The sequence below is a fragment of the Micromys minutus genome (genome assembly GCF_963924665.1).
Source record: "Micromys minutus genome assembly, chromosome: 2".
Taxonomy (NCBI): Eukaryota; Metazoa; Chordata; class Mammalia; order Rodentia; family Muridae; genus Micromys; species Micromys minutus.
Window position 1 is genome coordinate 87,303,358 of NC_137971.1, and position 27,509 is coordinate 87,330,866.

The 27,509-nt window shown below is 49.8% G+C and overlaps 2 protein-coding genes across 3 annotated transcripts in view; one reads left to right on the forward strand and one right to left on the reverse strand.

The window, feature by feature from the left end:
• The window catches only part of RIC3 (RIC3 acetylcholine receptor chaperone), a 43,380-nt gene extending 38,307 nt beyond the window's left edge, over positions 1–5,073 (forward strand). For both annotated transcript variants that reach the window (XM_080913139.1, XM_080913140.1), the window contains exon 6: positions 774–5,073. In XM_080913139.1, the coding sequence (XP_080769265.1) occupies positions 774–1,213 (440 nt within the window). In that variant the 3' untranslated portion in view covers positions 1,214–5,073. The remainder of the gene's footprint in view (positions 1–773) is intronic.
• A 4,280-nt stretch (positions 5,074–9,353) lies between these two features.
• Positions 9,354–27,233, reverse strand: TUB (TUB bipartite transcription factor; the record flags this gene model as incomplete). Its single annotated transcript, XM_080912325.1, has 12 exons — positions 9,354–9,487; positions 9,880–10,051; positions 10,259–10,357; positions 11,697–11,814; positions 12,269–12,381; positions 12,600–12,797; positions 13,600–13,718; positions 14,684–14,851; positions 15,987–16,130; positions 18,430–18,592; positions 18,947–18,998; positions 27,196–27,233. 12 exons carry the CDS (start codon positions 27,231–27,233, stop codon positions 9,354–9,356), a joined length of 1,518 nt encoding a protein of 505 aa, XP_080768451.1.
• Positions 27,234–27,509: the final 276 nt, after the last annotated feature.

The window sequence follows — 27,509 nt, forward strand, 5'->3', positions numbered from 1 at the left end:
CTGTGGTAGCTCTGCAGTTACCAGCACTGCCACATGAGCTCCACATGGCCCATCTGCTCCGTCTTGGCCTGGCTCACACAGGCTTATATCACTTCGTTCCTTACTTGGCAGCACAGCCTTCCTCATTATGGCTGAAGTTTGGTGCAGTCTTACGCCTTTCGCTTACCTGTTTGTTGTCCTTTCCTTTTGCTCCATTTTGTCAAAATGAAGATGCCAGCACTGGGCGTTGTCTCTGAAAATGCAGTTCTTGCCCTGTGGGGTCTTTGCCATGTCTTGCTGGCTTGCCCCTGCTTCTGACAGTTACAGACTATGTTGGTTGTTTTTATAAGTAGAAAGCACTATGGTTTATTTTTCAAGGGGCTTAGCATTCCTTTTCCCAGCCCCAGCCCCACCAGAAGATTTGGAACTGGTTCCAAATAGAAATTGTAAATACTAGCCTTAAGTTAAGCCCTCCATCTGGTAATGCTGAAGACTTTGCTGTTTGCATAATCTTCATCAATGCTGCAGAGACATGAGGGGTGAGACTTACTTACCTCTATCCCAAGCACCTTACTTACAAAGGATTTTCCTCTGCCTTGGTTTGTATTTCACAGGGCACTGAGACAGTCAGCCAGACTGCTCAGAATTTGTTCAAGTGAAACTTGAGGACCATTAGGACCATCTTAGAGATTTATTAGGATAGGATGGCTGTTGCCAGAGAATCCTCTCTGATCCTGACACTATTTACTTTCAGAGATGCTCTTTTTAAGATTTTGTGCTACTTTCCTCTTTAGGTTACCCAGAAGAGACTTATCCAATGTATGACCTTTCAGATGGTATCAAACGGAGGCAAGAAACAATCCTGGTGGATTACCCTGATCCAAAAGAGCCCTCTGCTGAAGAAATGGCTGAACAAATGGGAGAGTCAGAAGAGGAAGGATCAGAGCATTTGATCTGGGATCGTTTGCCCACTGACCCTGGAGCCCAGAAAGATAATTCTGTTGCCCTGTGTGATCCTAAACCAGAATCATGCTCCTGCTGTTTTCATGAAGAGGAGGATCCTGCTGTCTTGGCAGAGAACGCTGGTTTCAGTGCAGATGGCTACAGTGAGCAAGAGGAAGCCACCAAGGAAAACTTGCCCCAAGACTTTATAAATGAAGGGCTGGGGGTCAGCCCTGGTAACGCACACATGGGTGGCATGGTGAGGAAGCGCAACCCCCAGGGTTTTGAGTGAAAGCAGCCTGCTTGGGAAAGCATCCATTACTCTGTTACCATGGTACCTTTCCTCCGTTTCACCCATGGCCCTGTGCCCTCTGCATCCTTCTCTGTGTTCTGTATCACAGTTCTTGGGCCACTCCCATGGATACAGTCTATCCTCCCTGGTGCTTGCACACCTGTCACTGTAAAGTAGCCATTAGTGTGAACCTGGGACTTTATTTCTCTCCTTTCTTTTCTGTATCAGAGACACTCACCCATTCAGTAATTGTGTTTGGTTGTTTGTGCTTGTGGGTGGCACCGCCTAGGCAAATGTCTGGCCCCTCCTCATAGGAGCAACAGATGGTTTACCTGTGAATGACTTATTGAATGGATTTCTTGGGATAGGATGGCTGTGAATGAGAACTGGGTTAGCAGAGATTAAGGGATTAAGTTTTAAGGATGAAGATTTTTAGATTCCAAAATGCCTTATTCTTTGGGCCTTCAGCTGGTTAGTGGTCCCCTGAGAAGTGCATGCTCGGTTCTGAGGCTAGGGGCCCAGAGCACAAGATAGCTGATTGAGCTGCAATCTCTCATAGCCTTCTGAGATGCCCTGACTCCTCCAGGACAGCAGGCCTATTTGGAGACCACTTCACTTGTATATTCCCTCGACCCCTAGTTTCCTTTGTCCTTATTCTGTTAAGCAGAACTGCCAAGTTTAGAAGCACCTTTGAATGTCTTCTGTGGCTAGAAGGAATTTGCAGAATTAGTTTGTGTCCCACAGAGATGAAGTTTGAGGCTACTGAAGGTGCAGGACTGCTTAAGTGTGGTAGTCTTCCCATAAGATGCACAGGTGGCCAGGAAACCATGTCTTTGTGAAACAAGATGGAACCTAAGAATTCTAACACGGGTGAGTCAGTTCAGTTACATGAATTGAAAGCTAAAAGGCAGTGTGTCTCCAACAACATTCCCAGTAATGAAATGGGAGACTCAAAATTTAAGGAATTCTGTGAAGATGGATACAGTCCTTAGAGTTCTGTTGTACCTGGCATGAATATGATGCCAGAGATAGTTTGGATCACTCAGGAGCATACTGTACTCACTGGCTGTCATCAGGCGTCTGAGACCACACTAAGATACTGTTGGCTACTACAGAGCTTTACAGCTTAGTCAGACTAGAGAAGACCCTTAGGAGTGAGTCTAAAACCACGCAGCACGGTGCCCATCCCTGTGCAGACTGACTGAAATGATGCAGAATGCAGTTGAGCATGCACAAAGGTGGTCTTGGCGTAACTAAGTGTGAAGAGCAGCGTAGGCCCTCTTGTTTGGGAAAACTGTGATTGATTGAGAATAGATCCAAGTCACTGGTTCTAATGTTTGTTCATAGGATATAATTCTGTGATTAGGTAAGAACTTGTTTCCTTCTCATTCATTTTTTGGACAACTGCCCTGTGTTGAGTACTAAGAAGATTGAATTTGTACCTTGGAGAATTTCAGTTTAATGTGTGAGTCTAATAGATTTACTGTGAACCATAGGAAGGCTTGGGATTGTGAATTCCTCAGGCAGATTTCCCTGCAACTCAGGCTGTGTAATTTTAGACTGGCTCCTTAGGCAGTCCGAGCCTGGTTTGGGCATCTGTAAAGTGAGGGTAGTGAAAACACAAGTCTTACGGACTGTAAGCTGTAAATGAGGTATTCAGTGCACGTAGGGTGGCATGCTTATGTTGCTAGCTCATGCATAGCGATATATCATGTGATAGCTGTTTTATTGATTACCGTGTGCATAGGGGCATAGAAGAACAGGAATGTTTTTGCCAAAGCATCAATACCTTTCAGAAGACACTCTATGGCAAGCTAAGAACATGGCAAGGAAGAGAAAGGACATTTGGGTAGAAAGAGTAGGTTAGCAAGAACAGTGTGCTGTATAGGTGGATAATCAGGTGAAAAGGGTTTATAGTCAATTCTGTTATTGGGATCAGCCATGGAGACAGTTTCTGCCAGAAGGACCAATGCTTCATGGTTCTTGCCACTCTAGATGTTAGTTTGCATATAGGAATATATTTATTTGTATATACTGGAAATTTTGAAGTAACTATTAGTGATTTGGAATATAGGCTTTTTTGTTTATTTTCCAGAATTGTATCTTTTGGGTATGATTTTACATGTATATCCAATCTAGGGCGACCAACATCAATCAAGGGACTCGGTTTTGATGTTCCGACCTTCATTTCTCAGTATTCAGGCTTGATTCATCAAGGCCTAGCCATTAGGTCTGCAGGGACCTCTGGGGCACCATAGCAGTAGCTGGCCCAAGAAGCCACTGCACGTCACCTAGGAGCATACTTGGTAAGTCATGTGGGTGATCAGCCAGAAGATGCCTTAAATTGGTTATATAGGAACACAAGACTGGGCCTCATTATCTCGGGCCTGGGTCTGGGCGGTATTGCTGAGAAGTCGAGATGGATTTAGCCTTTAGAAATAATGGCCTGTGAGAACTACGTTCTTCGTATTTAGACTTAGGTAATAAAATAACTTATGGTCTACACTCCGACGCTCTGAAAAAAGGAATCTAACTAATACTCATGGCATAATTAAATTTTCTCATTGCTACGTCGAAAGTAACAATGCAGAAGGAACATATCATCGAGGGCAGTCCTTCAGGACTGCAGAAGCCAAGTGGGCTTGGTCACAGGGAGCAGAGAAAGATGAATGACAGCACTTGACTTGGTTTGTGCCTGTTATTCAGTCTGGGACCCCAACTAAAGGGATGGTGCTGTCCATGGTAAGGCTGGGTCTTCCTTGTAAACACACCTCCATAGACAAGCATGTTTCCATGGTGATTCTAAGTCCCATAAAGTTGGCAATCAAGAGGAAACACCAGAGGCAATTGGTGTAAAACAAGATTTTCCTGGTCATGTGTTTTACACAATTTAGGGTTTTTCTTCAACCTGATGACTAAACAAACCAAACCTCTTTCCCTTGTAGAACACCCTGTATATGGTCTCCTCACAAATGCAGCTGCTACAGGAACCAGGCCATGTGCAGGTAGGGAATGTTTTTGACCCCCATCAGAACCACTAAGCTGAGTAAATAAATAAACCTTAATTATAGACCTGCTCTTAAAATCCCCTTATTTAGACTATTTGTATATGCAAAGAACATTTCATGTGTCACCTATTGGGCAGTGATCAGGAAGGATACAAACCAACTATTCTGTAACCTCTTTAACCATTAGCATGTCTAAGACACTTTCTAGTATCAAGAAAACAGGCTGTCTCACGTCAAAGGGTACCGCGTTCCTTGTGGATGGACCGGGAATCATGTCCACCTTACAGGACTGTTATGGAGGGTCTGTCCCAGAGTGAAGTGTGCAGTGCTAGGTGTTTAGCAGCACCACTTGAATCTCATGCAGTTGGACTACCCGACTTGATACCCTCTCTTTGGCCACTCTGATGCAGAGAATGGTCCAGAGTCACTCTGTGGGGTTTGTGTGACTTTGTGATGACTCCACGGGCTTTTATCACTCTGGCTTCAAATCCACCAGACTGAAGAAGGTTCCCACCATGTAAGAGTCTTGTTTAAACAGACCCAACTCCAAGCAATGCCTGCAGTCAGGTGGCTGGGCCTTTCCCACCCTTGAATACTACACAGCCCAGTTCTGTCTACAAGGGCCATGCCCACCAAGCAATACTTAAGAACTCACAGCCAGTTCCTTCAGTGTCCCAGTAACCTACATGCTATAGATGTGGCACCACAGGAGAAGGCAGTGTTGGTCTGTATGTCACTGGTTCTAAACATGTTCTTTGTTGCTCCTACCTGACCCTTTGAAGCACCTAGAAAGGAATGGAATGGAGATTTTAGGAGAGACACGCTTTCTTCTCTCTATGAGAAACAAGGACACAGCAGTCAAACAGTTCAAGTTTAATTTGTCGATACATGTCTGTACTTGGACAAACACTAAATTCTACAACATACATAATGTTGTTATGGGAAAATACCAAGTTTGTCATTGCACATACCAATAAATAAATACATTTGCTTCAGAATACCAAAAAGTTTATTCAAAAAGTCACTTAATAAAAGCACAGTTTTGCAAGTTTGTCTAAAACTCCAGATAATTTTGAACAAAAATAAAATGTCTGACCACTCCAAAATAGGAAAAGACAGTCATGTGCAAATAGACATACATGTTCTAGGCGTGAAAACTGGCTAAGTGTGCTCTCAGCTAGAGAAATTTTGCTTGTCCTCACCAAGCTGGTCACCAGTATGGGGTCCAGGAGGCTGGAGCTGGGCTTCTCCTTCTATGCTACTCTGAGATGCTCTATCAAACACTACATTTCAGCCTCATTCCGCTCTACCTGGACCTCAGTGGGGGAGGAGGGGCAGGAGAACAGAGGAGAGGGGTGCAGTGTCTTTCTCGGGAAAGAAAGAAGGCACAGTGATGAGCTAGGAAAGGTAGTGACGAGAGCCAGGATTAACTTTCACTTACCCTAACTCCTACAGCAAGCTCTGACAGGCCTGTATCTTTCAGGGAAGGAAACACACACACACACACACACACACACACACACATATGCACGAGCGCTCGAGCATGTGCTCGAGATAGATAGAGAGAGAGAGAGAGAGAGATGGGGGGGGGGAGAGGGAGGGGGAGAGAGGGAGGGAGGGAGGGAGAGAAGGGGGAGGGAGAGATTATATAGTTTGCTCAATGCTCTAACTGCTCAGTACACTTGCATGTTCCTAGATCCACTCACCTATGTGCTGAAAACTCAGACCCATCCCACCTATCCCAGTACTTCCTAAGATCTTAGAATGACAGAAGATTGCAGGCTGGAAGTAAATTAGAGCAGGTGGCTATAAACGGAAATAAAAAATCTATCCCTTAGCTTGTTCTGGAGACTAAAGCAGGTCTACAAGCCAGGGCCTAGGGCAGTATAAAGTCCCAACTCTGCAGGGAAGTTGGGCCCCAGTCACAGTGCTAGGCACCGCAAGAAAGCATGTTTTGATGGCGCCCGGCATCCTGAAATCCCATGAGGATATTAGCTGGGGCAAGGAATACAGAGAAGGGGAGGCCAGGACTGCTAAGGGGAACAGGCTGTCCATCGATGAAACAGGTGTTGTGCTTGCAGAGCGGAGCTCCCTGCAGACCCCGTCTAAGCAGTCATCTCTATTGCTTGTCAAACTTAGAACTATTTCTACATAACATTTTGAGGCAAACAGACCTGCCGGTTCCAGAAAGAAAAAACCAAATGAACGCACTTTACAGTGTTGCTACCTTGTTACTGAAGAAGGCAGGATTACCAAAAGTTCTCTTCCAGCCTGTTGCCACACACCTTGGCTTCCAGCGCCGGCCTTCCCAGAGGCATGCACCCCGCTTGCTTCACCTTAGTGTCAAGATTGTGAAGGCACCATCACTGCACCATGTTTATTTAAAAGGGTGCACATCTTAGCTCCTCCTCCAGTGAAACTGACACTACACTTCCTTGACAGTGGCCTTGGAGAACCATGGGAGAAAGAACATGGAGTGAAGGGGGACCATCCACAGTGGTCACCACTGCCTCCTTATTCTTTTCTTACCCTGATGCGATCTTAAACTTCTGTTCATTGTTTGCAGATTGCCCTTTCCTCTGGACACACACACACACACACACATACACACACACACACACACACACACACACACACACACACACACACACACACACAAGGACACAGAGCACCTTGGAGCCAGAAGGACAGAAAAAGCTAGACTTAGAAGGGAGATGGGGAAGTTAACATCACCACTCTGCAGAGGAACTGTTTTGGAGCAGAGGGCGGAGAATCTTAGGGCGTGGAGCCAGTAGCATACAGAGGAGCTGCCTAAGGTTCCAGCTGCCCTGAATTCTTAGACTAGACGGCTCATCTCATCAACTTGCTACCCAACCACGAACCAACTAGAAGAGGGTGTGAAGGGTAAGAAATCTTACTGTGGGAGAGGCTGAACCCAGGTGATCCCTGGGGCCCTGGTATCTGAAGTCCATGTGCCTGTGTTCACGGGCGTTCACGTGTTCACGTGGTCAGGAAAAGGCGTGATCACCAGGAGCTGCATCTTAAGATCTGACCTTGTGAGGCTGGCCTTGTCACTCAGTGCCCAACTAAGGCTGCTCCTCTCCACAGTGGGCTACAAAGTTCAGCCTATTTCCTGGTGCTACCAATTTTATATTCAAATAGCTAATACCTCCTCCATTTTGTGTGGTAAAGCAGAGAGCAGAGGCCAAGAGTTATCTATTGTACTTCCAGCTCCACTCTTACGACCAGGGTCCCCTTCACTCACAAGATTCCAGAAATCAGCCTGTTCGACTTTAAACTTGTCAACCCAGAGAAACAGCCTGACCAGACTAAAGACCTGGTTTCTATCACCTCTAATGTAAGGAGATTTCTTCTTATAAAGCCAGGGAGGGAAGGAGGGCAAACAGAACTATGGGAAGGAGATGGCACTATAATCTTTCATCAGGGGAAAGGCCAGCCCCAGCATTGAAGTCCTACTGCCCTCCGTAAACTAGACTGTAAACAAAGGCTACCTCACTGAGGGTTCTCTGATGTGTACGGCTCAGGTGTGTCAGACCCTGCTACAGCAGCTGTGCCCAGCCTAGGAAATGGAGATCTTAAGTACTACTTCCACGTACATCAATCCAGCCTCCTTACCTACAGAGCCCCTTAGCCTTTCCAATAAATCTATTTCAGAGCAAAATGCAATCAAGGTCTGAATGCTCATTGCTTTCCACGGGCTTCGCATCTCGATCTAGGCCAGAATCTTCTTACAAATGGCACACGGGCTAGAGTTTGGAGTTCCCAAGCCCACCAGATGACTGGCGCCATCCAAGTGGAGGGATTGTCCAGGCCCAGCTCGAGACTGCCCCCGGGGCTGCCTGTCACACATACACAAAGTGTGCAGTGGTCCTGCTGAGGTCTGCACATACCTCCAAGTCCTCACAAAGGAGCCAGGGACAGGCCACATCAGATCAGAATGGTGTGCAAAAACTCAGACAATTTTCAACAGGGAACTGCCTGATTCCCTACTGAAAGATTTCAATCTTCTAACTCTGAGGGTCTTTAATCTCTGGAATTGGGAAGGGAAAGGGCATGCAGAATAGAACCCAGAAGGTCAGAGAGTCTAGTTTCTGCGCAACAGTAGGAACAAAGGGACTTGAGATTCTCAACTCTGCCACTAACCAGTTAGGTACCCAAGAGACGAGTCCCCTGTACTTGGGGATCAGCATTGCGTTTGGTGAACCATACAGAGTACTCTTGTGTGCTCATGCCCTAAAATATCCTCTGCCCCCCCCCCCACCCTGCTCCATTCCCCTAAGCATGGCATACAGTCCTCACTGATCACGGCATGCTGGCAACAATGGGAGCTGAGTCTTCCAAGAGGACATTCTTCCTGGAGCACACCATTACTTGAATAGTGACCTACACCCCATGTGTGTGTCGTAGGTGTTGTGCTGGGGCTGCTCAGAGCCCTGATGTGGGGAGTCTACCGGATGACTCCTATAGTCCCCATCCACTCAGATATTTGGCCTTGAGATCTGGGTTCTTACTTGTGCAAGCACTGAAACAACAAATGAGCTAGCATTCTAAGCCACCAGCTAATACACAGAGCCAGGCCCCTGCAACCCTAACAGGGGCCTGCCACATACCTATCCCTACCACCCCAACCCCCTCTGGGCCTAATGGGCCCTTCTGAAGTGGGAGTGTTTTCTGCTGACCGCCAGAGCCTTTGCTCCTCAAAGCTCAAGCCCGATACGTACACATACACTCACTGTACCCCTGCCTCGTGGGACATCCATGGTCCTGTGATTTGTGGGCTGAGTGGATGGCTGAGCCACAGCAGCCCTGCTTGTGCTTCCTCTCCCTCTGTACCTCCAGCTGAAGAGGCTTTCCAGTGTGGTTAGCACAACTGCAGCAGGGAGCTGACCCAGGACCGGGTATGTGTGTTGACCTTGGGGCACAGAAATATGCTTTTCCTGTCATACCCATTTGCTGTTCCCCTGCGCCAGCGGCAGAGGCGGAGCAGCCAGTTTCTGGTTGGTAAGGCCAGAAAGCCCACTGAGGGCCTCTGAACAGAGGGTAGGCAGGGCTGTCTTGGCAGGCAGGCAAGCTCCACTCCGGACTGGGCCACCCTAAAGGCAGTGGAGGCCTTACTCGCAGGCCAGCTTGCTGTCAAAGCTAGACAGAGCAATGGCAAAGGCCTGCAGTGCACACAGTGGGTAGTTGTAATCCATGGTGAACACATCTTCCGCTACCCGGCCAAACTGCATGACGATGTAGTCCGCTGCAGTATGCACAAGTAAGAACGGAGACAGGAAGACCAGGTAAGACGCAGGCCACAGGCGGGACGGAAAAGGCAGAAATGCCAAAGAGATCCAAAGGATGAAAAGTCAAAGGTTCAAGAGAAGCATAAGGAGCCAGAGGGTGAAGGGGGGATGTGTAGACAGCAGGGCACAGGAAGGAAAGAAAAGACATCCATTTAAAGATATGCTGGGCACAAAGAATCTAGGGGCAGAGCTCTAAATCACTACAGTTAGAATGTAAGGAAAGCCATCCCATATCCCGTCTCCGGCTGGTATGGACCACATTGGGGTTTGGGGGTGACGGGGGGGCTGGGCACCACACATACAGCGTCAAAAGACGGGAGCGCCAAAAGACGGGAGCGCCAGCACTTACGGTCGTTGCCATGGATGATCTGGAAGTTCTTCACCGAAGCCTGTGTGACGCGCCCGTGGAAGTTAAGTACGTAGGACTGTGTGTCATCGTTCCAGACTGGGGTCTTGTTCTGCAGCTCGATGATGCTCTCTGTGTTCTTGTTCTGCCAGCGTGCTAAAAGGGTCTCGTGTTCCTGGTGGGGTGTGGGGAGCCTCACTTGAGCCAGACCCAAGACCTGGCATCATAACCACCCCCAAAGGGATCTTTCCCAGGAATTAGGCTTCTTGGGGTTCCCTAGATTTCCAGGGTTTTTCAAATTACAACCAGTGCACATACACCTTGGTGGAATTCTTAGACGCCCGTACAGAGGCTGGAGCCTGGGGCAGCATTAGAGACTCACATTTCGGGGCCGGATACAGACTCTCTCATGAACCATGTTCATGCCTGGGACGATCACGCTCATCTTCCGAGGTCCCTTGAAGCCTAGGACATTTGTCTCCTGGGAAAACAAGAGAGTTCAGCACTGTCTCGAAGTATTTACCTATGGGGAGACTGAGCTAAGAAGGTAAAGATGAATAAAAAATAAAATGTCTGCAACATTTACATGTGATGGTCTAATAGTCACCCGTAAATCGAGCACAGCCCAAAATGCTCCCATGTATACCTCAGCTTGCTCTAGTCAGTGGCGGGCCAGCAGTTCAGGTCAGCGTGAGTACGCTGTCCTCACTCAAGTGTACTAGAGTCACACTAATGTTCTCACACCTCATTCCTAACCTAGCCACAGTTTCTATCAGCTCTCCGTCCAGGTTACACCAGCAACTAAGACCACCAGACAGCCACTAAGGCAACGCCTTGTTTCTGCCCCGGGCTCTCCACACCGCTCTTCACAGTGCCTTTGCCCTGTTAAAGGGCGTCTTTTTCCCCCGCTGCAGCTGGTGTTCTCCTGTCGGGGCCGTATGCGGTTTTGCCCCCACTCCTTCGTTTTCTTGCTATCTTAACTCTCTTCTGCATGCACTTTGCCCTCCAGACATGTACACAGGTGACTGTCACTTCTGATCTTAGGGAGTTTAACCTTGGCAAGACCTTCTGCCATCATTCCAAGAGGTCCACACTATACTTGATTCTTAATTCTGAGCATTGGTCATGAACTTGCCTATTTTGTTTACATCTGTTTTATGGCTTGTCTCTCACTAAAGATGTAGATGCCATGGGGTTTTACAGTTTCTAAAGCTGAATTTAGATGGTCTCGGGCTGCTTCTCTAAACTGACCAGCAGGTGGCAGTATGGGATCATCCAAAATAACTGAGGAGTCCTAACTGTCCCTAACAAGTGTCCCCAGGACACCATCCTTTACTGTTAAAAATGAAGAAACCAAGTGTGCAACAGAGAATGCTCTTATATTTACACCCCAATCTTGTGCTTGTTGGTATAGTGTTACCAAGTGCCCCAACTCCAAGCTTCAGCTTCCAGACCACAGAGGGAACAGAATCTCTGTTCAGAAACAACCCGGAAAGGCCCCAGATCCCTGCATTACCTGACAGTGCAGCTGCCCCAGTGAGATGTGGGCGAAGTACAGAAAGTACAGGCCTCTACCCTCTCCTGTCCAGGAGTCTCCTGGGTCAGGCCACAAGGATGGTTCCCAGAGCTCCCTCGGCAGTTAGCCTACTGTGGCCTGAACCCTGAAAACAGGTAAGGTCTAGACTGCCCCACACAGGGCCACACTCTACAGAAGACAGCTCTTTTAGACACAACCTTGACAATTCATCAAGGTAAATGGGACAGCCCCAAGTCAGGCACGCTGGCCTGGGTTCCTGCCTGCCCAGGAAGTGCAGACTCACATAGCACACCGCTGCCAGCTCCTGACGCAAGGTGCCACTCTCCAGTGTAGAAGATGATGCCTTCTGAGGGTTGATGCCATTGTCATACACGGTGAACTTGGTGCCCATCAGGTTGGACCTGAAGGAAAGACACACCCAACAGGCTTACATACCTCTTCCTGTGGCACAGGGTATCCCATCCTCTTATAAGGAGCCTACGGAGCATTCGTGGGATGGGCCAGGGCAGACCTGGGGACACAGTGGAAGTATTCCACAAGCTGTCAACTAATTCAAAGGGTCAACTTTCATTTCAGTGAAGGAAATCCAGGGAGCCAGTGTTCATAGGTTTCTCGGAGTGGGAGATGGCACCACGATTTCTACAAAGTAAGCAGAGTGGTACCCAGGAGGCCTGGGAACATTCTGCACCTCACCGAGAATGGCTATGCCTGTCCTGCCCAAGCTACTCATGTCTTACTGGCAGCATCCTGGTTTGACCTGTCACTCCTGCGGGCCTATCACCCAACACCCTGGAGCAGATCAGAAGACTTGCCAGCCCTCCCCCACCCCCTGCCTTCCTGGGAGAACGCCGGTACCGCAATTTCCCGATATAGCTATCGCCTCCGCGGGACAAGTCTGTCGGGTCCACAGAGATGAGGTAATTGGAAGTTTTACTCTTCTTTCTCTTCCTGCCCGCCAAGAGGAACACCTTCAAGAGCAAAGCAAAATAACATTACATATCCAGCCTGTGTTCTCCACAACTCCGCCTCCTACCACGTGTACAAACATAAGCGCTGACAAGTCTCTACATCCACATAAAACGCCTACTTCTCTGGAGAACCAAGAGGTCAGTCTCGGGGCTGAGCTTCCCTCATATTCTAGTCTTTAGGCCTCCAAACTGAAAATACAAACTCAGAGGAGCTTCACCTTCTTGCCATCCTCACGGTCTAGGTGCAGGAAGTAGGTGGGGTACATGCCCCGGTCCATCCCCTTCTTGTCTCGAGTGATGCGGCATTTGATGGTGATCCCTTGGGGGGCTGGCCTCAGTGCAAACTCCTCTAGATCCTGGACCTCAATATCCACCGGTGGCTCTGGGGCTGCTGGGCTGGGGGCTGAAGCTGCCTCCTATGGAAAGAGAGAGTAGATACCTAAATAAAAAGGATTCTACTTGAGATTGGTGGACAGCACAAGTCTGCCTCCTGATTCAGTGAGCAGAAGGATCAGGTCAGCATCCCTGGCATGTGGATGTGGCCGTCCTGCTCCAGGGTCGGGAGCTATCTTCTTGCTAACCCTTTTCTCAGAAGTTCCTGGAGGTGGAGTCAGAGATAAGGGAGGGTTCTCAGGAAGTCACCCGCCCAAGGCCCGGCTCTTCTCACACCCTAGCCCCTTGACCTTGCTGAAGAGAGACAGGAAGTACAGCAGAGAAGCCGAAGAACCCAGCTAGAGAAGCTTCACATAGACACCAAGCCCAAGAAAAACCAGCACCTCATGATGCTGTCACGTACACGAACTACCTCATGTCCTAGTTTGGTGACTTGACACAGCAGAGCTGGTGGCAGCAAAGAGGGTGGGGGTGGGGGCAGCAAAGTGGGGTGCACGCTTAGATCATACTGATCTGAGGTCATGTTTATCATGGATGGTCTTGATGTGAGAAGGCCCAGCCCACCGTGGGTGGCACCATCCTTACATGGGTGGGCCCGGGCTGTATAAGAAAGCTAACAGGGCATGGGCCTGAAGTAAGCTAGCAAGCAGTGTTCCTACGTAGGTTCTGCACGAGCTCTCTTGATGACAGACCGAAGGAACTCTCTCCTCTCCAAGATGCTTCTAGTCAGTGTTTTATCCCAACAGAAAACAAACCAGGATGCCGCCCACGGGCAGAGCTAAGCACTGACCGGCCCCGGGCAGGCGAAGGCTCCTTCTCACTCACCCTGGTGGACTTCCTGCTAGTGGCAGAACTAGGGCGGGTGTTGCTGTTTAGCTGGGAGGAGCTAGAGCTGTTTTCATCCTCATCCTCTTCCTCGTCAAAGCTCATGCTGCTGGAGATGCCTACGGTGAGCAGAGAACAGGTAGGGATGAGCGCACACACAGGTTTGCCAGTGAGCGTACAGGTGATCCCATGGAGATGCACATCCAGACACCGACTCACCCACAACCACTCACGTGGCAGTCTACACACACGCTCACACTGCTGTAAGTACGCCCACTCATCCAGACACATACAAGGACACAGGTTCTCTTTGGTGCACACATGAACTGGGGGCTCATCATGATTCTCCTAGGGATACATCCCCACCACCCAATTTTAGCTCAGCCCCTACCTCACACCCCTTCTTCCCTTGCAGTTACATCATCCCTATCTCTCGTGTACCAAAGCCTAAGCTGAGCTGAACGTGCACAGGAAAGCTCGTTCCACTTCTGACTAAAGGCCGTGCATGGCAGAGGTCACAGACTCGGTTCTCTTATGCCCTCGCTTAGTCTGTGAGTGGAACCGGCTCTGCTTTCCCCAGCTTGCCCTGAGCCTGTCCCAGCTGTCCTGCGTGACCCAGAAGGCCACGCTGAGTAGCCTTAAACATTCTTTCCCTGGGAAGCAGTCTTTTAGTGGGTGCCTTATAATGGGTATGGACCTGCAAGACTATACCCAGGATTCCCTCGGGTTATAGGACTCATGACTGAGATATTGGACAGTGGGTCTCCATGGAGGACCTGCCCTGCTTCCCATCAGACAATTGGACAGCTTCTTTCAAAGGGTGAAAGGAAAAAGAGATCTGCGTGTAAACCTGGCCCTCTTGGGAGCTAAAGACAGGTTAGGCTGCTGACAGGCTACCCCATCATTCTTCCTTCTCTTAACTTGGCCTTATCAGGGGTCCTGGCCCCAAACTTCTCATCCGATTCTGAGAATGCTCCTCCCCCACATCCAGGGAAGGGCTGGACCAAACATAAGGAGGCCGTGTTCCTGGAGAAGAGAACCTGGAACTGAGCTTTGGTCCCAGTTGGGCCCCCATGGGGCTCACCCTTCCTCTGCATCGTGGCACGGAGGTCCTGCCCGCTGGGCTGTGTGCCCCCACCGGCTGCTGTCTCCCCCGCATCCTTGGCGTGGTCTGACTGTCCCACAGTCAAGATCTGCACTGGGCCTTGGGCCTCAGACTTGTCTTCTGCCAGAGTTGCTGGCCCACTGGTGCCTGCAGGGCCAGATACTCCTGAGTTACATCCCGAGGGAGAAGAAAGCCTGGATTCTCAGGTGACCGTGAAGGGGAAAGATGGATGACAGGACCCTCTGTAAAAACTAATGACTGCTGTCACCCTGTTAATATTTGGTAAATTGCAAAAGGACACAGGCTTCATTTCTTCTGTTCTTTTCCCCCCCAGACAACTGCCAGGGTTGGTTTGAAATACTCCACATCCTTAAGACAGACAGCAACTATCTACAAAATCAACTGCACAGTGAAAAGAACAAGACAGAAAACAGGATCAATCCGAACCAGAGTTGAAGGCAGCAGTCCTTCCTGGACACGGCCAGTTACACATTACACATGCTGGTGTTCTCTTTACACACTCACATGCGTACAGTACACTCACATACATCATCAAAAATAGGGCCCTCCCTCAGTGACTGGTTGACACACAGTCACCTTCCCAAGCACACGGTCTCCCATCCCATGCGCCCTATCTCACAGAGAGCCTGGCTTCTTTACATCTCCTGCCCAAGGGGCACAGCTTTAATAGCAGAAACAAGACCTGACCCATAGGTGGCAGCCTCTCTGCCTGGCTGAGCTTTGCTTGGTGTTAAAGCCAGTTCGCAAAGCCCAGGAATTCTGACACCCCACTGTCCAACTGTGACACAGTAGCCCAGAAATCAGTGGCTATGAACAAGGACCGAAGAAACAGTAGCCAGAAAACAGGACTTGGGGGAGTCATTGATCTCTGGGGATCTGTTATACTGCGGAACAGAGGAAATAGACTGGTCTATGGGTCTGAGAGTCCTGGGAGCAGGGAAGGAAGTTGGGAGAAATCTACATAAGGTAGAGCTGGCAGCAAATGCTGGGGAACAGAGAACTTCCGCCAAAGGGAGCATCCTGGCTGGAGACTAGCTGGATGGAGCTCAGGCTGAGGTACTTCACTTCCTGGCAGTTTAGCGAGGCCTTCCACACCCACAAAGTAGCCAAGGTACTCATGAACTAGGCAAGGCCTGCCCATGGGCACCCTGAGGTCTGCTCACACGGTACCACCTTGGAGTCAGAAGGATGAGCTCTGTCCCTCCTACCCCCCCACCCCTGTGAGGTCAGGCCTCTGGGAGGTGTGAGAAGTCAGGCTAACCTTTATGCTTTCCCTTCTTCTCCTTCCTAGGGGCCCCGCCCTGGCCCCCAGATGCAGCTGCTCCCTTGGTTTTCTTGGCTGAGGCTGGTGCTGGTGGGCGGGTGGCTCCTAGCTGTACACTGGCAAGTGAGTCGGCCTCCTGAGCTGCTCGGGAGAGAACCCAAGAAAGAAAACAGAATGGGTGTTGGGCAAGATCAGAGCTCCCACTTGACCACAGTTCCCACCTCAGCCCTTGTGTGGCTCTTCACCCACAGCAGTAACCCACTCATCCCAACCAGGCAATGGTCAAGGGGGCGGGGGTGCCCACTACAATGATGCAGACAGCTAGGAACTGAAGCTCTGGATTCTGCCAACTGTTCTGGGCACTCCCCCCCAAGACAGGCACTCCAGAAAAACTGCTGTGGCCTTGGGTGCTGAGCTTATAGGATCCATAGTGTGTGTGTGGGGGCTCTGTACAAAAAAAAAAGAGCTAGTTACACCAACAGGAAAGTATAGAAAAGGCAGAGACGATACCCCAAAGATGTTCCAACATACAATACGGACACACGCTCCACCACGTTCATAGTAGCCTTATTTATAATAGCCAGAAGCTGGAAAGAACCCAGATGTCCTTCAGTAGATGAATGGATACAGAAAACGTGGTACATTTACACGATGGAGTACTACTCAGCTATTAGAAACAATGACTTTATAAAATCCCTAGGAAAATGGATTTATCTAGAGAATATCATCCTGAGTGAGGTAACCCAGTCACAAAAGAACAGAAACAATATGTAGTCACTGATAATTGGATACTAGTCCCAGAAATCTCTAAACACCCCAGAAACAACTCACAGACCATATGAAGCTCAAAAAAAGAAAGGCCAAAAAAAGTGGAAGCCTCAGTCCTTCTTAGAAAAAAGAAAAAGAAAAGAAATAAAAGTGTATTGCACCCTCTCAGAGTGGGGTACACTTAGACCTTAAACCATTAAAAACCCAAGAGCTAAGAAGGTAGCCTTGTGGCAAATTTTGGTATTTAAAAATCATTACGTTTAATCTTTACACACCAAGAAAACTTTGACTATTTCCATGTTACCTTTTGTTTTAAATGTACTTTATGCTCATTGTAATTAGTTAGATTTCAATGCATACTACCAAACCTTTAAAAAAATCAAGTACTGACAAAAACATATTCATATAGTTTTATGCCAAAATGCTTTTAAAAATCTGTACATGTATCTCTGTTTTTTTTTTTTTAATAAAGTTGTAAGAAAAAAAGTAAAAAAGTATCTAAAATAAATTAAACTAGCCCAGGCAAAAACAAACAAACAAAAACAAAAAAAAAAAAAAAAGAAAAGAAAAGGCAGACACGGTACCCTCCATGTCCTCCACACAGTGAGACCAGCAGCCTCCCTCCTGGTAGGGTTTCCCATCTCCTTCCTCAACCTTACCACACTGACACCCAGCAAGCGTGCAGCCGCACCAGGCTGGCCTAGTTCACCGCGTGAGCCACACTCCTTCCATGCTATGAGGTGCTTGCCTGCACTGTCCTTCCCTACTGATTAATTCTTACTTCAGATTTCCTGGAAATCCCAGAGAGAGCCAGGACCCTGCTCTTCCCCACACAGCCCATTTATAATTATACCACCTGCTGGCAGTCTCCCACCTACACCAGAAGCTCCATGGGAATGGAGACATCTCCTGGATGCTCTCTCAGCACCCACAGCCACGGGAGAGACACGGTTGTTTTTCACAGATGAGCTTGGCAACAGGTCAAACATCTCCAGAGAGTCCTTACCTCTTCTGGGAGTGAGCCCTTGCATTAACACCAAGAGCCAGCAGAGGGCAGCAAAAACCACCTATTATCTCCTATCTCCTGCTCTCTCACAAACCTTGTGGTGCTGAACCTAAGGAGAAAATCCTGGACAAAATCCTGGTGCAAAAGAACCACGCCTGGGTAGATGAATTTCTACAGACTGGGCTTTGCTGAAAATTAAGTGTAAGTGTTGAGTGTTAGTGAAGGAGACCTTAGCTAGAAACAGTGACCAACCAGTCAGTCAGAAGCTAGACATACCGAGTATGCAAGAGCTCAGACAGCAAGGAGGCAGGTGACCCGGGAGCCCCTAGGCAATGTCAGGCAGGAAGGCAGGAGAGGAAACCCTCTCACAAGAGAATACTGGTGGGTGCAGGATCTCAGGGACATGCATCAGGTCAGAAACCTGGACCTTGGAGCTCCCTGACCCATCACTGTAACCACCTGGCTCAGGAGGCGGCAGTCTGAACATAAACAGGATTCCGAGGCTAAAGATGCTTCTCTGCCTGCCTCATTCAGCCTGAACCAGGCACAGCATTCAGACTGGGCAAACCCTTCGGGACAGAGTCCCTCTGTCCACCCCCACCCACCCCAGTCCCCTAGCATCCTGATCCCCATGCCGGCTGTCTCTGGGGCAAAGACAGAGTGTACCTTGGTAGCTGGTGCTGCCACTGCTGCTGAGGTAGGACTCCACCAGGGGGGCTTGCTCCTCTGACTGCCTGGCACGCCGGCTCCTGGGCCGTCCATCTGCGTTGGCCTGTACCATCAGTGGCTCTTGGCGCTTCTTCTTCTGCTTCTGTTCCAACAGGGCCCGCTACAGAGGCACAGGGTAGGCACACAGGTAAACTGGCCCACTACCTCCTCTAGGAGGAAGGGGTTCCCACAGTGGGGCGAAAAGGAACACCCTGATCGCCAGGCTGGGTTCCAGAAGTCGTATTGGGGTCTCTCGCCCTGTCTGGGTCGGGACTCATGTTGGCATCCTCTGACTAGCTGCCAGCCTGGCAGAAAAGGTAGGGACTGGGGTAGGGTTAATATACCCCAGAACAGGTAGAGGAGAGGAGGGTTCCTTCTCTACCCATCAGACAGGGTCATCCGAGGAAGGGGGACTCACTGCTCCTCACACCCCCAGCTAAGAGTCTGTCTTCCCATCAGCCCCAGCCTCGCTTACCTGCCGGTCGAGCTTCTGCTGCCTCAGGTTGCTGCCCTCATCATCTAGGACACTGCAGAGGGAGGAAAGAAGTATTCAGGGCTGCCCAGTGAGGCTCCAGGATGTGGCCCAGAACCCAGCCCTACCTTTGAAACTCTACCGTGGTTCCCAGTGAACTCAAGTGGTAGAGAGAAGGGGATGAAGGCTGTCATCGAGGTGCTAATTCAAGACGGGGAGGGAGGGGTGTCATTCAATGGTAGAGCGCTTGTCTAGGGTGCAGAAGACCCTGGTCTGACCCCCAGCACAAATAAAACAAAGCCTCCAAGACTGGGTGTGGTGCATCGTTCCTAAAATCCCAGCCCTAGGGAGACTGAGACAGGAGCACTGACATTCAAGGTCAGCCTGGATTACCTGGGACCTTGTCTTAAAACAAAAAGCAGAAAACAGAGAGCCAAGCCTTCTGTCTCCCTGTGAGAAGCTTCTTCTCTTCCATTACCCTGAGAACTTCTGAGCTAGCCTGGTCCTGTTAAGAAGAGGATGAAACACCTTCAGATCCCTGAGCAGGGTTAGGCCTAACTGACAACCAGAGGAGCTTTAAGCAGGGGCATCAGTCACTACCAGTCAATCCCAAGAAGGCCGGCCTTCACGCCAGGACTTGTTTCTTCCAGTTCACTACCGTAAGTTCATCAGATTCTTCTGCCTTTCCATCCTTTATGGGGAAAAGCTGTGTCCTCTGGGGCAGACCAATCCTCTATCCTAAATTCTTGGCTCCCAGGCAAGACTTGGGGATATACTGACACAGCTCCTGTACCCCTAAAGAGAACATGGAACCCTACTTGGAGAGGCTAACATTCCAACCAGTTTCCCCAGAGCAAAGGCCAGGGGTGGGTAAGAAGGACTGCAGGGTAGAGGCAATGCATAGCCCAGCAGAGAACTCTTAGCCCTTGCCTGGACACTGGCACAGCAGACACTGTACTGGGGGCATCAGATCCTGAGTCCCACCAGTCTTAGGTCAGGCAGCCTCTTTTCATGCACGCTGTCCCTGCCTCTTACGAAGGCAGACTATGTAACAGGAAACTGGTAGTTTAAATCACTTAGCTCTCTTACTAGGTCAAGACACCTCAAGCCCAAATTCTATGAAATGCCAACTCAGGATGTTGCAGGGGTGGCGGTAGAACCTGAGGCCCAGAGTTTCAGAAGCTCCCGGGCTGCTTCTCATGCTTGAGAATAGCTGAACCAAACAGATCCAGCAGGCAGGGGCATGCTCAAGTAGGCATGAGTGCATAGGGTTTGAGGGGGGCTGAAAGGAAGTGTGTGAGTGACTTCCATTATGTGCACAAGAGTGTGCAGACACCTGTGTTAAGACGTAAGCTTACTTGAGTAAAGGCGAATACAGTATGTATGTGGATGGTCTGAGTATGTGTGTGGTGGTTTGAATATCCTTGGCCCAGGAAGTGGCAAGGTGTGGTCTTATCGGAATAGGCATGGCCTTGTTGGAGGAAGTGTGTCACTGTGGAGGAGGGCTTTGAGACCCTTCTCCTAGCTGTCTGGAAAACAGTCTTCTCTTCGTAGATTTCTGAACAAGGTGGACTCTCATGTCTGCCCGAAGACTGCCAGGTTTCCTGCCTTGATGATGATGGACTGAACCTCTGAACCTATAAGCCAGTCACAGTTAAATGTTGACCTTTGCAAGAGTTGCCTTGGTCATGGCATCTCATCACAGCAATGGGAACCCTAACTAAAACAGACGGCAAAAGGCAAAGTCAAAATTACTCCAAAAATGAGGTGAACTCCTGCTTGCTTTCTGACAGCTGAACCGATATGTCCCTTAAACTATTTGTGGAACTAATCACCCATTGCCACTTGCTTTCTTGGCCACCCAGGACTACTATGCACCATTTTATCTGACCCAAATACATGACACTTAGGAAGAAGGCCTGCTCTTGGCACTCCTGGATTGATCTGTGAGGAGCCCCAAATGTGATGCAGCATTGTGTGCAAAATGGCCTCATTTACCAAACCCCCAGCTGCTAGCAGACAGGAAATGCTTACTCTATCCAGGGACCCCTGTTGGCAGGAGCTGAAGGGTCTGAAATCCAGAGATGCTCTGGTTGGGCCTGGCAGCCTAATCCTCACATCTGTGTGCTGGTAACCTGGCCTCAGAAGTCCCTGTGTGACCTCCACAGGTCAGTACACACCTCTGTGGCACTGGGGGAGGATATTTACCTCTTACTAGTATGTCACAGGCTACATTCTTTCCAAGCACAGTGGTAGGGACAGAGGCAGCCACCTGGTATCACTCCAGGTACTGGTCTCCACTAAGCATTACAAAGAATATGCCTTCCTCATTGCCAATGAGACTTTCTAGAGACATCTAGGAAAGGTAAGGTGTCAGCAAAGCCATCTGCTGAAAGACAGGCTCCCAGGGCAGCTTGGTAACTGATGTTTTTGGAAGAGGTGACCTCCCTGCCCGGTGCCACACAGGGAGGTGCTTTCCTGTCACAGGAACTGTCCCACAGCCTTTGGCTTTCCATACAGCTTTGGGGGGGGCAGGGGCTGTTGTTTTCCAGGAGCACAGTCCTTCCTCTCCCACTATCACTACATTTCATGGTTGGGAAGAGGGACACCAAGTCACAGGTTTTAGTAGCATTGGTTAGCAGATAAGATACAGGTAGTGATAAACCAGCCTGCCTCCATCTTGGGCTGATAAGTCATTTTATATTAAAGACAAACTAGGTTCATTCCTGCTCATAATGAAATTTGTTTCTCAAGGCTTGGACTATGCCCCGCCTGTAACTTTAACTACAAATACCTTTGTTTCAGAAGGTTGTTATGACTGCCTGGTTATGCTAATCTTTGGTTTCTGTGATTCCCCACTTGTTTGCCTGCTATATCCCCCATTTGGAAACTATCTACTCCTGAGACATAAAAAAAAAAAAAAAAAACCTTACCTTTTCTACATCCAATTCAGATCTCTCAAACCCTGCCTTAGGGAGATAGCCCCTGTACAGGAATAACACTTGCTTTACCTAATTTGGACGTGATGTGGGTTGGCAGTCTTTTTCTCCATACCTGTAGCCAGAACTCAATTGTAGCTTTCAGAGAAAGGTGAGAGCAAGAAAACAGAGTCTGAGAGATTCTAGAAGTCACAGATATACAGAAGGGCCCAGAGAGCCACCTACCACTCCACTGAATAGAGTGGTACACAGCAGGGGGATGGCTGTGAGGAGTGACCCTGTCTAGGTTCAGCAAGATGCATGGAGGAGGTCCTATAATGACCCACTCACACAACACAGAGAAAGCCAGATTTCCAGGAGAGCTGAGAGGCTACTGGAAGATCACAATCTCAGGGCAGTGACAAGCTTGTACTGGAAGGGTATTCTAGTAAGGACAAAGCATCTGGGCACAGACAAGCTCCCTGGTGAATAACAAAAGAATACCCAGCACAGCAGCTTGTACTGAGGAACAGTGACAATAATGACAGTTGTCTCAAGGGGGAGCAGAACCAAAGCTCCCTCCCTGCCCCCACTCATCTAGCCCTGCCTCTTCTGCTCCACTGCAGGCACCATTCCTGGGGGTTTGTCTTTCTCACAACACCTCCCAGGCCTGCCTCTCTGATGGGCACCATTCTAGGCTGCACTAAATGATAACCATTCAAGGAGACGTTAATGGCTTTTTAATGACGCTGGTTCCAATTATGGAACCACTGCCAAGCCCAGACTGCCAGCTGCAGCCCCGCCAGGAGGCTCAGATGGAGACAGGCCTCTGATGGATGGGTCTCCCAGCTGACCCTGGCGGCTCCTTCATTATGGTCACCTCCTTCTGGCAGTCAGATCTAGAAGGCCGAGGAATGTTCCAGTCATGGCTCCAGTCTTCAGAATCCCCCAGTTTGTCTGCTCTACCCAGAGTCAAAAAGGTGGCAAAGTCGACTCCCACAGAGTTGAGCTATTCACAGCCACTTAATACTCCTGAAGGGATCAGACTAGGGCAGGCTGGGAAAGCCCCGTATGGCCACTATTATTAGGAAACCCGTTTCCATCCTTCTCTACGTTGGACATTCCACTTTGTAACCTCCAGCTAATCCATGGTCACTACCAGAGGCACAGTCACAGGGTAATGCCAAGATAAATCTCAGCCATCTGTGTCCAAGCCCACCCTAAACCTGTGAAAACCCTTTCTCTCTGCATCATTTCCTCCCTCAGCCACAGCAGAAGCTGCTCCGAACCTAGGAACCAGAGCAATGGGCTATAAGAACCAGCAGCCCAGGGTGTGATGCAAGTCTGTGCCAAATGCCAGACTAAGGGAAGTCCACATCCACAGCTCCCACTGCCTAGCAGCGGCTTGGCACACGGGTGGAAACGGGGACAGTTCCATAAATGGAGAGGAGCTCTCACCTCTGAGGATGAGCCATCTCCTTTCCTGCAAGGGGTTCCCAAACACACTAGGTAAATTAAAGCTGCAGGTGGCCTTGGCTTGGTAATTCCGGGGTGGAGTTGGGGGGCTGGGGGGTGTGCTCCACAAACAATCTTGTTCTTTTAAGCAAGTACCACAGGGTTCTCTAATAATCAGCCATGCAAATGAATTTTTGTAACCACAGCTGGTAATCCTCAAAGAATTAAAAACTGTACTTTCCAGAAGGAATTGCTGGAGATTGTTAAAACTAGGCACCTGAGGTTAAACCTGCCAGTGGAACTAAAGGAGGGTGTGTGTGTGGTGGTGGGGGGGGCTGGGGTCTAACAAGATCCAAAAGGACAGGAAACCCAAAGTGTTGCTTAGGCTCAACCCAAGGAAGAGCTTTTCTATTCACAACTGGTGGATGGAAGATGTTTGGCAGGAATGCTACACAGTGGAAGAAATTGTGAGGGCCTGGGAGAGCCATGAAGCCTGAGTCTCCAGGACAAGAGCTGTTCCTTTAGGGGTTCAGCTGTAATGGAACCAGGAAGTCGAGGAATCCCTGAAAGCTGTCTGAAGGTTGTCAGCACTTTGATTTATAGAGGTGGCATTTTCTCTGTGTTGGATAGTGCTGGAGGCTTGGCTAGATGTCACATGCGGTTCAAGATTTGGTGGAGGAAACCCTGGGCACTACAGGCAAGAACACTGAAGAGGGAACCAAGGGAAGGCTCTGCATTTAAAAATTGCTAATTCAGTTCAGTTCCCAGCACCCACTTGGTAACTGACAACTGCCTGTAACTCCAGTTCCCTAGGACCTCATGCCCTCTACTGGCTTCCATGGACTTCTGAATGCACATGGTACACATAAACTTACACACACACACACACACACACACACACACACACACACACACGCACCCCAACCGCACAGGCCGATGACATGCCTGAATCTATAGTCCTTCCTTGGAGCTCTGCCCACCTACAACTTATAAAAAGTTGCGGAGTCATACATTACAGGCACCTAATACTCTTCAAGAATACAGGTACAAGAAATAGAAAAAAAAATGGCCCTGGCTATTGATCTTTATAAATGGGATGGCTCCTTTTAAGTCAGAATGTGAGCTTAATCCACGATCATTAGAAACCGAGCCAAAATTACCCCTAAGAAGATTAACACCAACTATCACTGCTTTGAGGAAAATGAGCTAAGCCCAGGGAATATAAAATGCAACGGGGGGGGGGGGGTAGAAAAGAGGAAGGAGAGAGGGGAAGAGGAAAGGGGGAGGGGGAGAGAGAGGTGGGGAAGAGGGAGGAAAGGGGGGAGAGAGAGGTGGGGAAGAGGGAGAGAGAAAGGGACTTTCAGAAGAGCTAACGCTTCAGTCCCTCTCCCCCATATGCCACACTGCAGTCGGACATGCTGTGTATTAGGGAAACCTCACAGTCAAAGCACATGTATACATGTTGCCCCCTGCCCAGCTGCCAGAAATATGCTTTGTTTTCTGTCCCAATTTTCTGCCACCAGGCAGACCTGTGGCTTTGCCTGCTATCAACAGCCTGGTAACACAAAGGGCCATTTGAATCTCCTCTCAGCACAGGTCTTCCCTACTAGGCAGTCTATTCCGCCATCCCAGTGCCTTTCCAGGCTTTGCACATGCCCAGGATGACTGAACAGGGCAGAGGAGGATCTTCTGATGACAGCCCACCCCCAGCTGAATACCCACCCTCCCCACCACACAGAACCAGAAGGCAGGTGACAAGAATGGGGAAAGGAAGCAGGGTGGGCCACAGGGTGCCGAGCTAGGCTTTCAGGGCTAGGCTTCCTGGGTGGCAGGATTCTGTGCTCTCCGATGAGTGTGGGAGGGAGAATGGGGGGTGGTTAGGCTTGGGCTGGGTTCAGTGCCAATCACCCACTTCAGGATACCAATGCCCTGGGCACTTGTAACAGATTTCTCAGAGACAATCCTACCTCCTGGAGGTCTCTTTTCCCAGGAGCAGACTAAACCCACCTTAGCTCGAGGTAGATTTTCTTTTTCTCTATAAGTTTTTCAAGTTGCTTCATTCCTTGGGTCCCTGGTACACTCAGTCTTGAGCCACAACCAGCCAAGCCTTCCATTTTGCAATACCTAAGCACAGTGTTACTGTCACAGTCATGATGTAGCCTGTGGCTGGCCACCACCCAACAACTGACCCCCTTAAAGATACTTGCACAGCACCGTTGTCTGTTCAGTCCACAGGTACTGCCTTCCACCTCTGCTGGCAGATATGGTCAGAAATACTCTGCGGGGCTGTACCAACTTCTAGAAGGTCCTTAGCACACAGGAATCCAGAAAATACCAGAATGGCCCCAACATCATCTGTGCCCCCATCTTGGATACACACACACACACACACACACACATATATGTCAAGGGCACATAGCCTTTTGAGTTGGTACAACCCAGGCCCCAGCTCCCAATTAGAGTTTTCTCCCTTATCCATGTGAGACTGAGGTGTGGGGCTCACATGTCTGCAGGAGCCTGTGTATGACTCTCTGTCTACATGTGTCTGTGTGTGTGTTGGTGGGAAGACAGAAAATAACTCAAAAAGCCCCCACAGAAGCTGAGCTCAGAGGCAGTAATTATTCTCAAGAAAATTCCTGAATTCCCAGGCCTATGTCTGGTGCTTGTTGGTAGAAAGACCGGATTTTAACAAGCTTCAGGCAATTCAAGCTGGTTCCTAGTTTGGTGTTCTATCTGGACAGACTCTTTAGAAGGGCTCTGTCAGAATCACTTTTCCTCAGTGACTGGACTCAGCATCTTGGCCTAGGCTTTGTGGGTCCTGAGTGTCTGATTCTGCAACCCAACCAATGTGCACCAGGTCAGCAATAAAAAGTGGGTCTTAGCAGCCCAGCACCCTTTTTACACACATGCCTCTTCAGGAGGCTTTAGAGACAGCCCGGTAGCCCATGGCAACTAGAGAGCCAATGAGTGGCCACGGATGTGGCGCTGCTATGGCAATGAGCTCTTTTCCCTGGTAATAGAATTGAGTAGAGTGGATGGAGAAAGGCCCGCACCTGTGTGAGGCTGGCGACCACCCCTCCCCCACCACCCACACAAGAAAACCCGGGCCTCACGTAGGTCTGCCCCACCAAGCATTCAGAAACAGGAGGTGGGTCAGTGCTCTTGAGTGCACGTGAGCACGTGAGAACAATTCTCTGTACTGTGATCTAGTCCCACTAACAAGCAGGTTACTCCTGAATCTCTGAAAGGTACTGAATAATACTCATGAGTAGGTAATATGGTGTATTCCTATACGCACAGATTTGAATGTATACACCTGTACAGTCCCAAAATTAAGGTCTACTGAGATATATGGGCACGTGTAAGCTGCCATGTGGCCTGGGATCTAACCGTCTCAACGAATTCACGCTTTGGGGATATGAACTGAACAGCAGGAGCATATTTGGCCCAGCGCGCAGATGCTCTGTGTGTGTGCAAGCGTGAAGATGCAGGGATGTGTGCGCACAAGCTATCCAGACGCATGTCCTGGGTGCTGGGCCTGGGAGGCGGCTTTCTCCATGTGCCACCCAACTCAACAAGGCCAGAGATCTTTTCAGAACCTTTGGATGTAGAGGAGGGAGAATAGGGCAGGTGGGTGGCTTCCAGGCCCTCAAAGTTGGGATGTAAAAGCCTGGCACCTCCTACCCGCGCTCCCGGTGTTGGAAAGGATACGGAGGGAGCAGTACCCTGCCTCCAGGCCAGATGGCCCTGACCGACACTGCATCCCACTTAGGGCGGGAGATTGTGGGTGCCCTGGCTGCGTGCTCCCCTCACCCCGCCCTCAACGTTGGAATGGGGGTCCGAACATCCTCGGGAGCCGGGGAAGCCGGGCCCGCGTACCTGTAGGGAATCCAGTCGGAATGCGGCTTGGAAGTCATGTCTCCCGGGGGCGGGGCGGCTGCTGCGGCTCCGGTGGCCGGGACCGCTCGGGGCTGGCGCGGGGACCCTGCTCAACTCTTGGGCCGCCCCGGGCTGCATCCTCCCGGGCCCAGCCGCTGGGCCCCGCCGAGGCCCTCTCTGCACGCCAGGGCCCCTGAGCGGTTGTCTACGCGGTGCAGCGCGGAGGGAGAAGCGGCGGGAGTGCGCTGGGCCGCGGGAGCGCGCGGGCTGGAGCGCGCCTGAGGCGGGAGAGGCAGTCTGCACCGCAGGCGCCG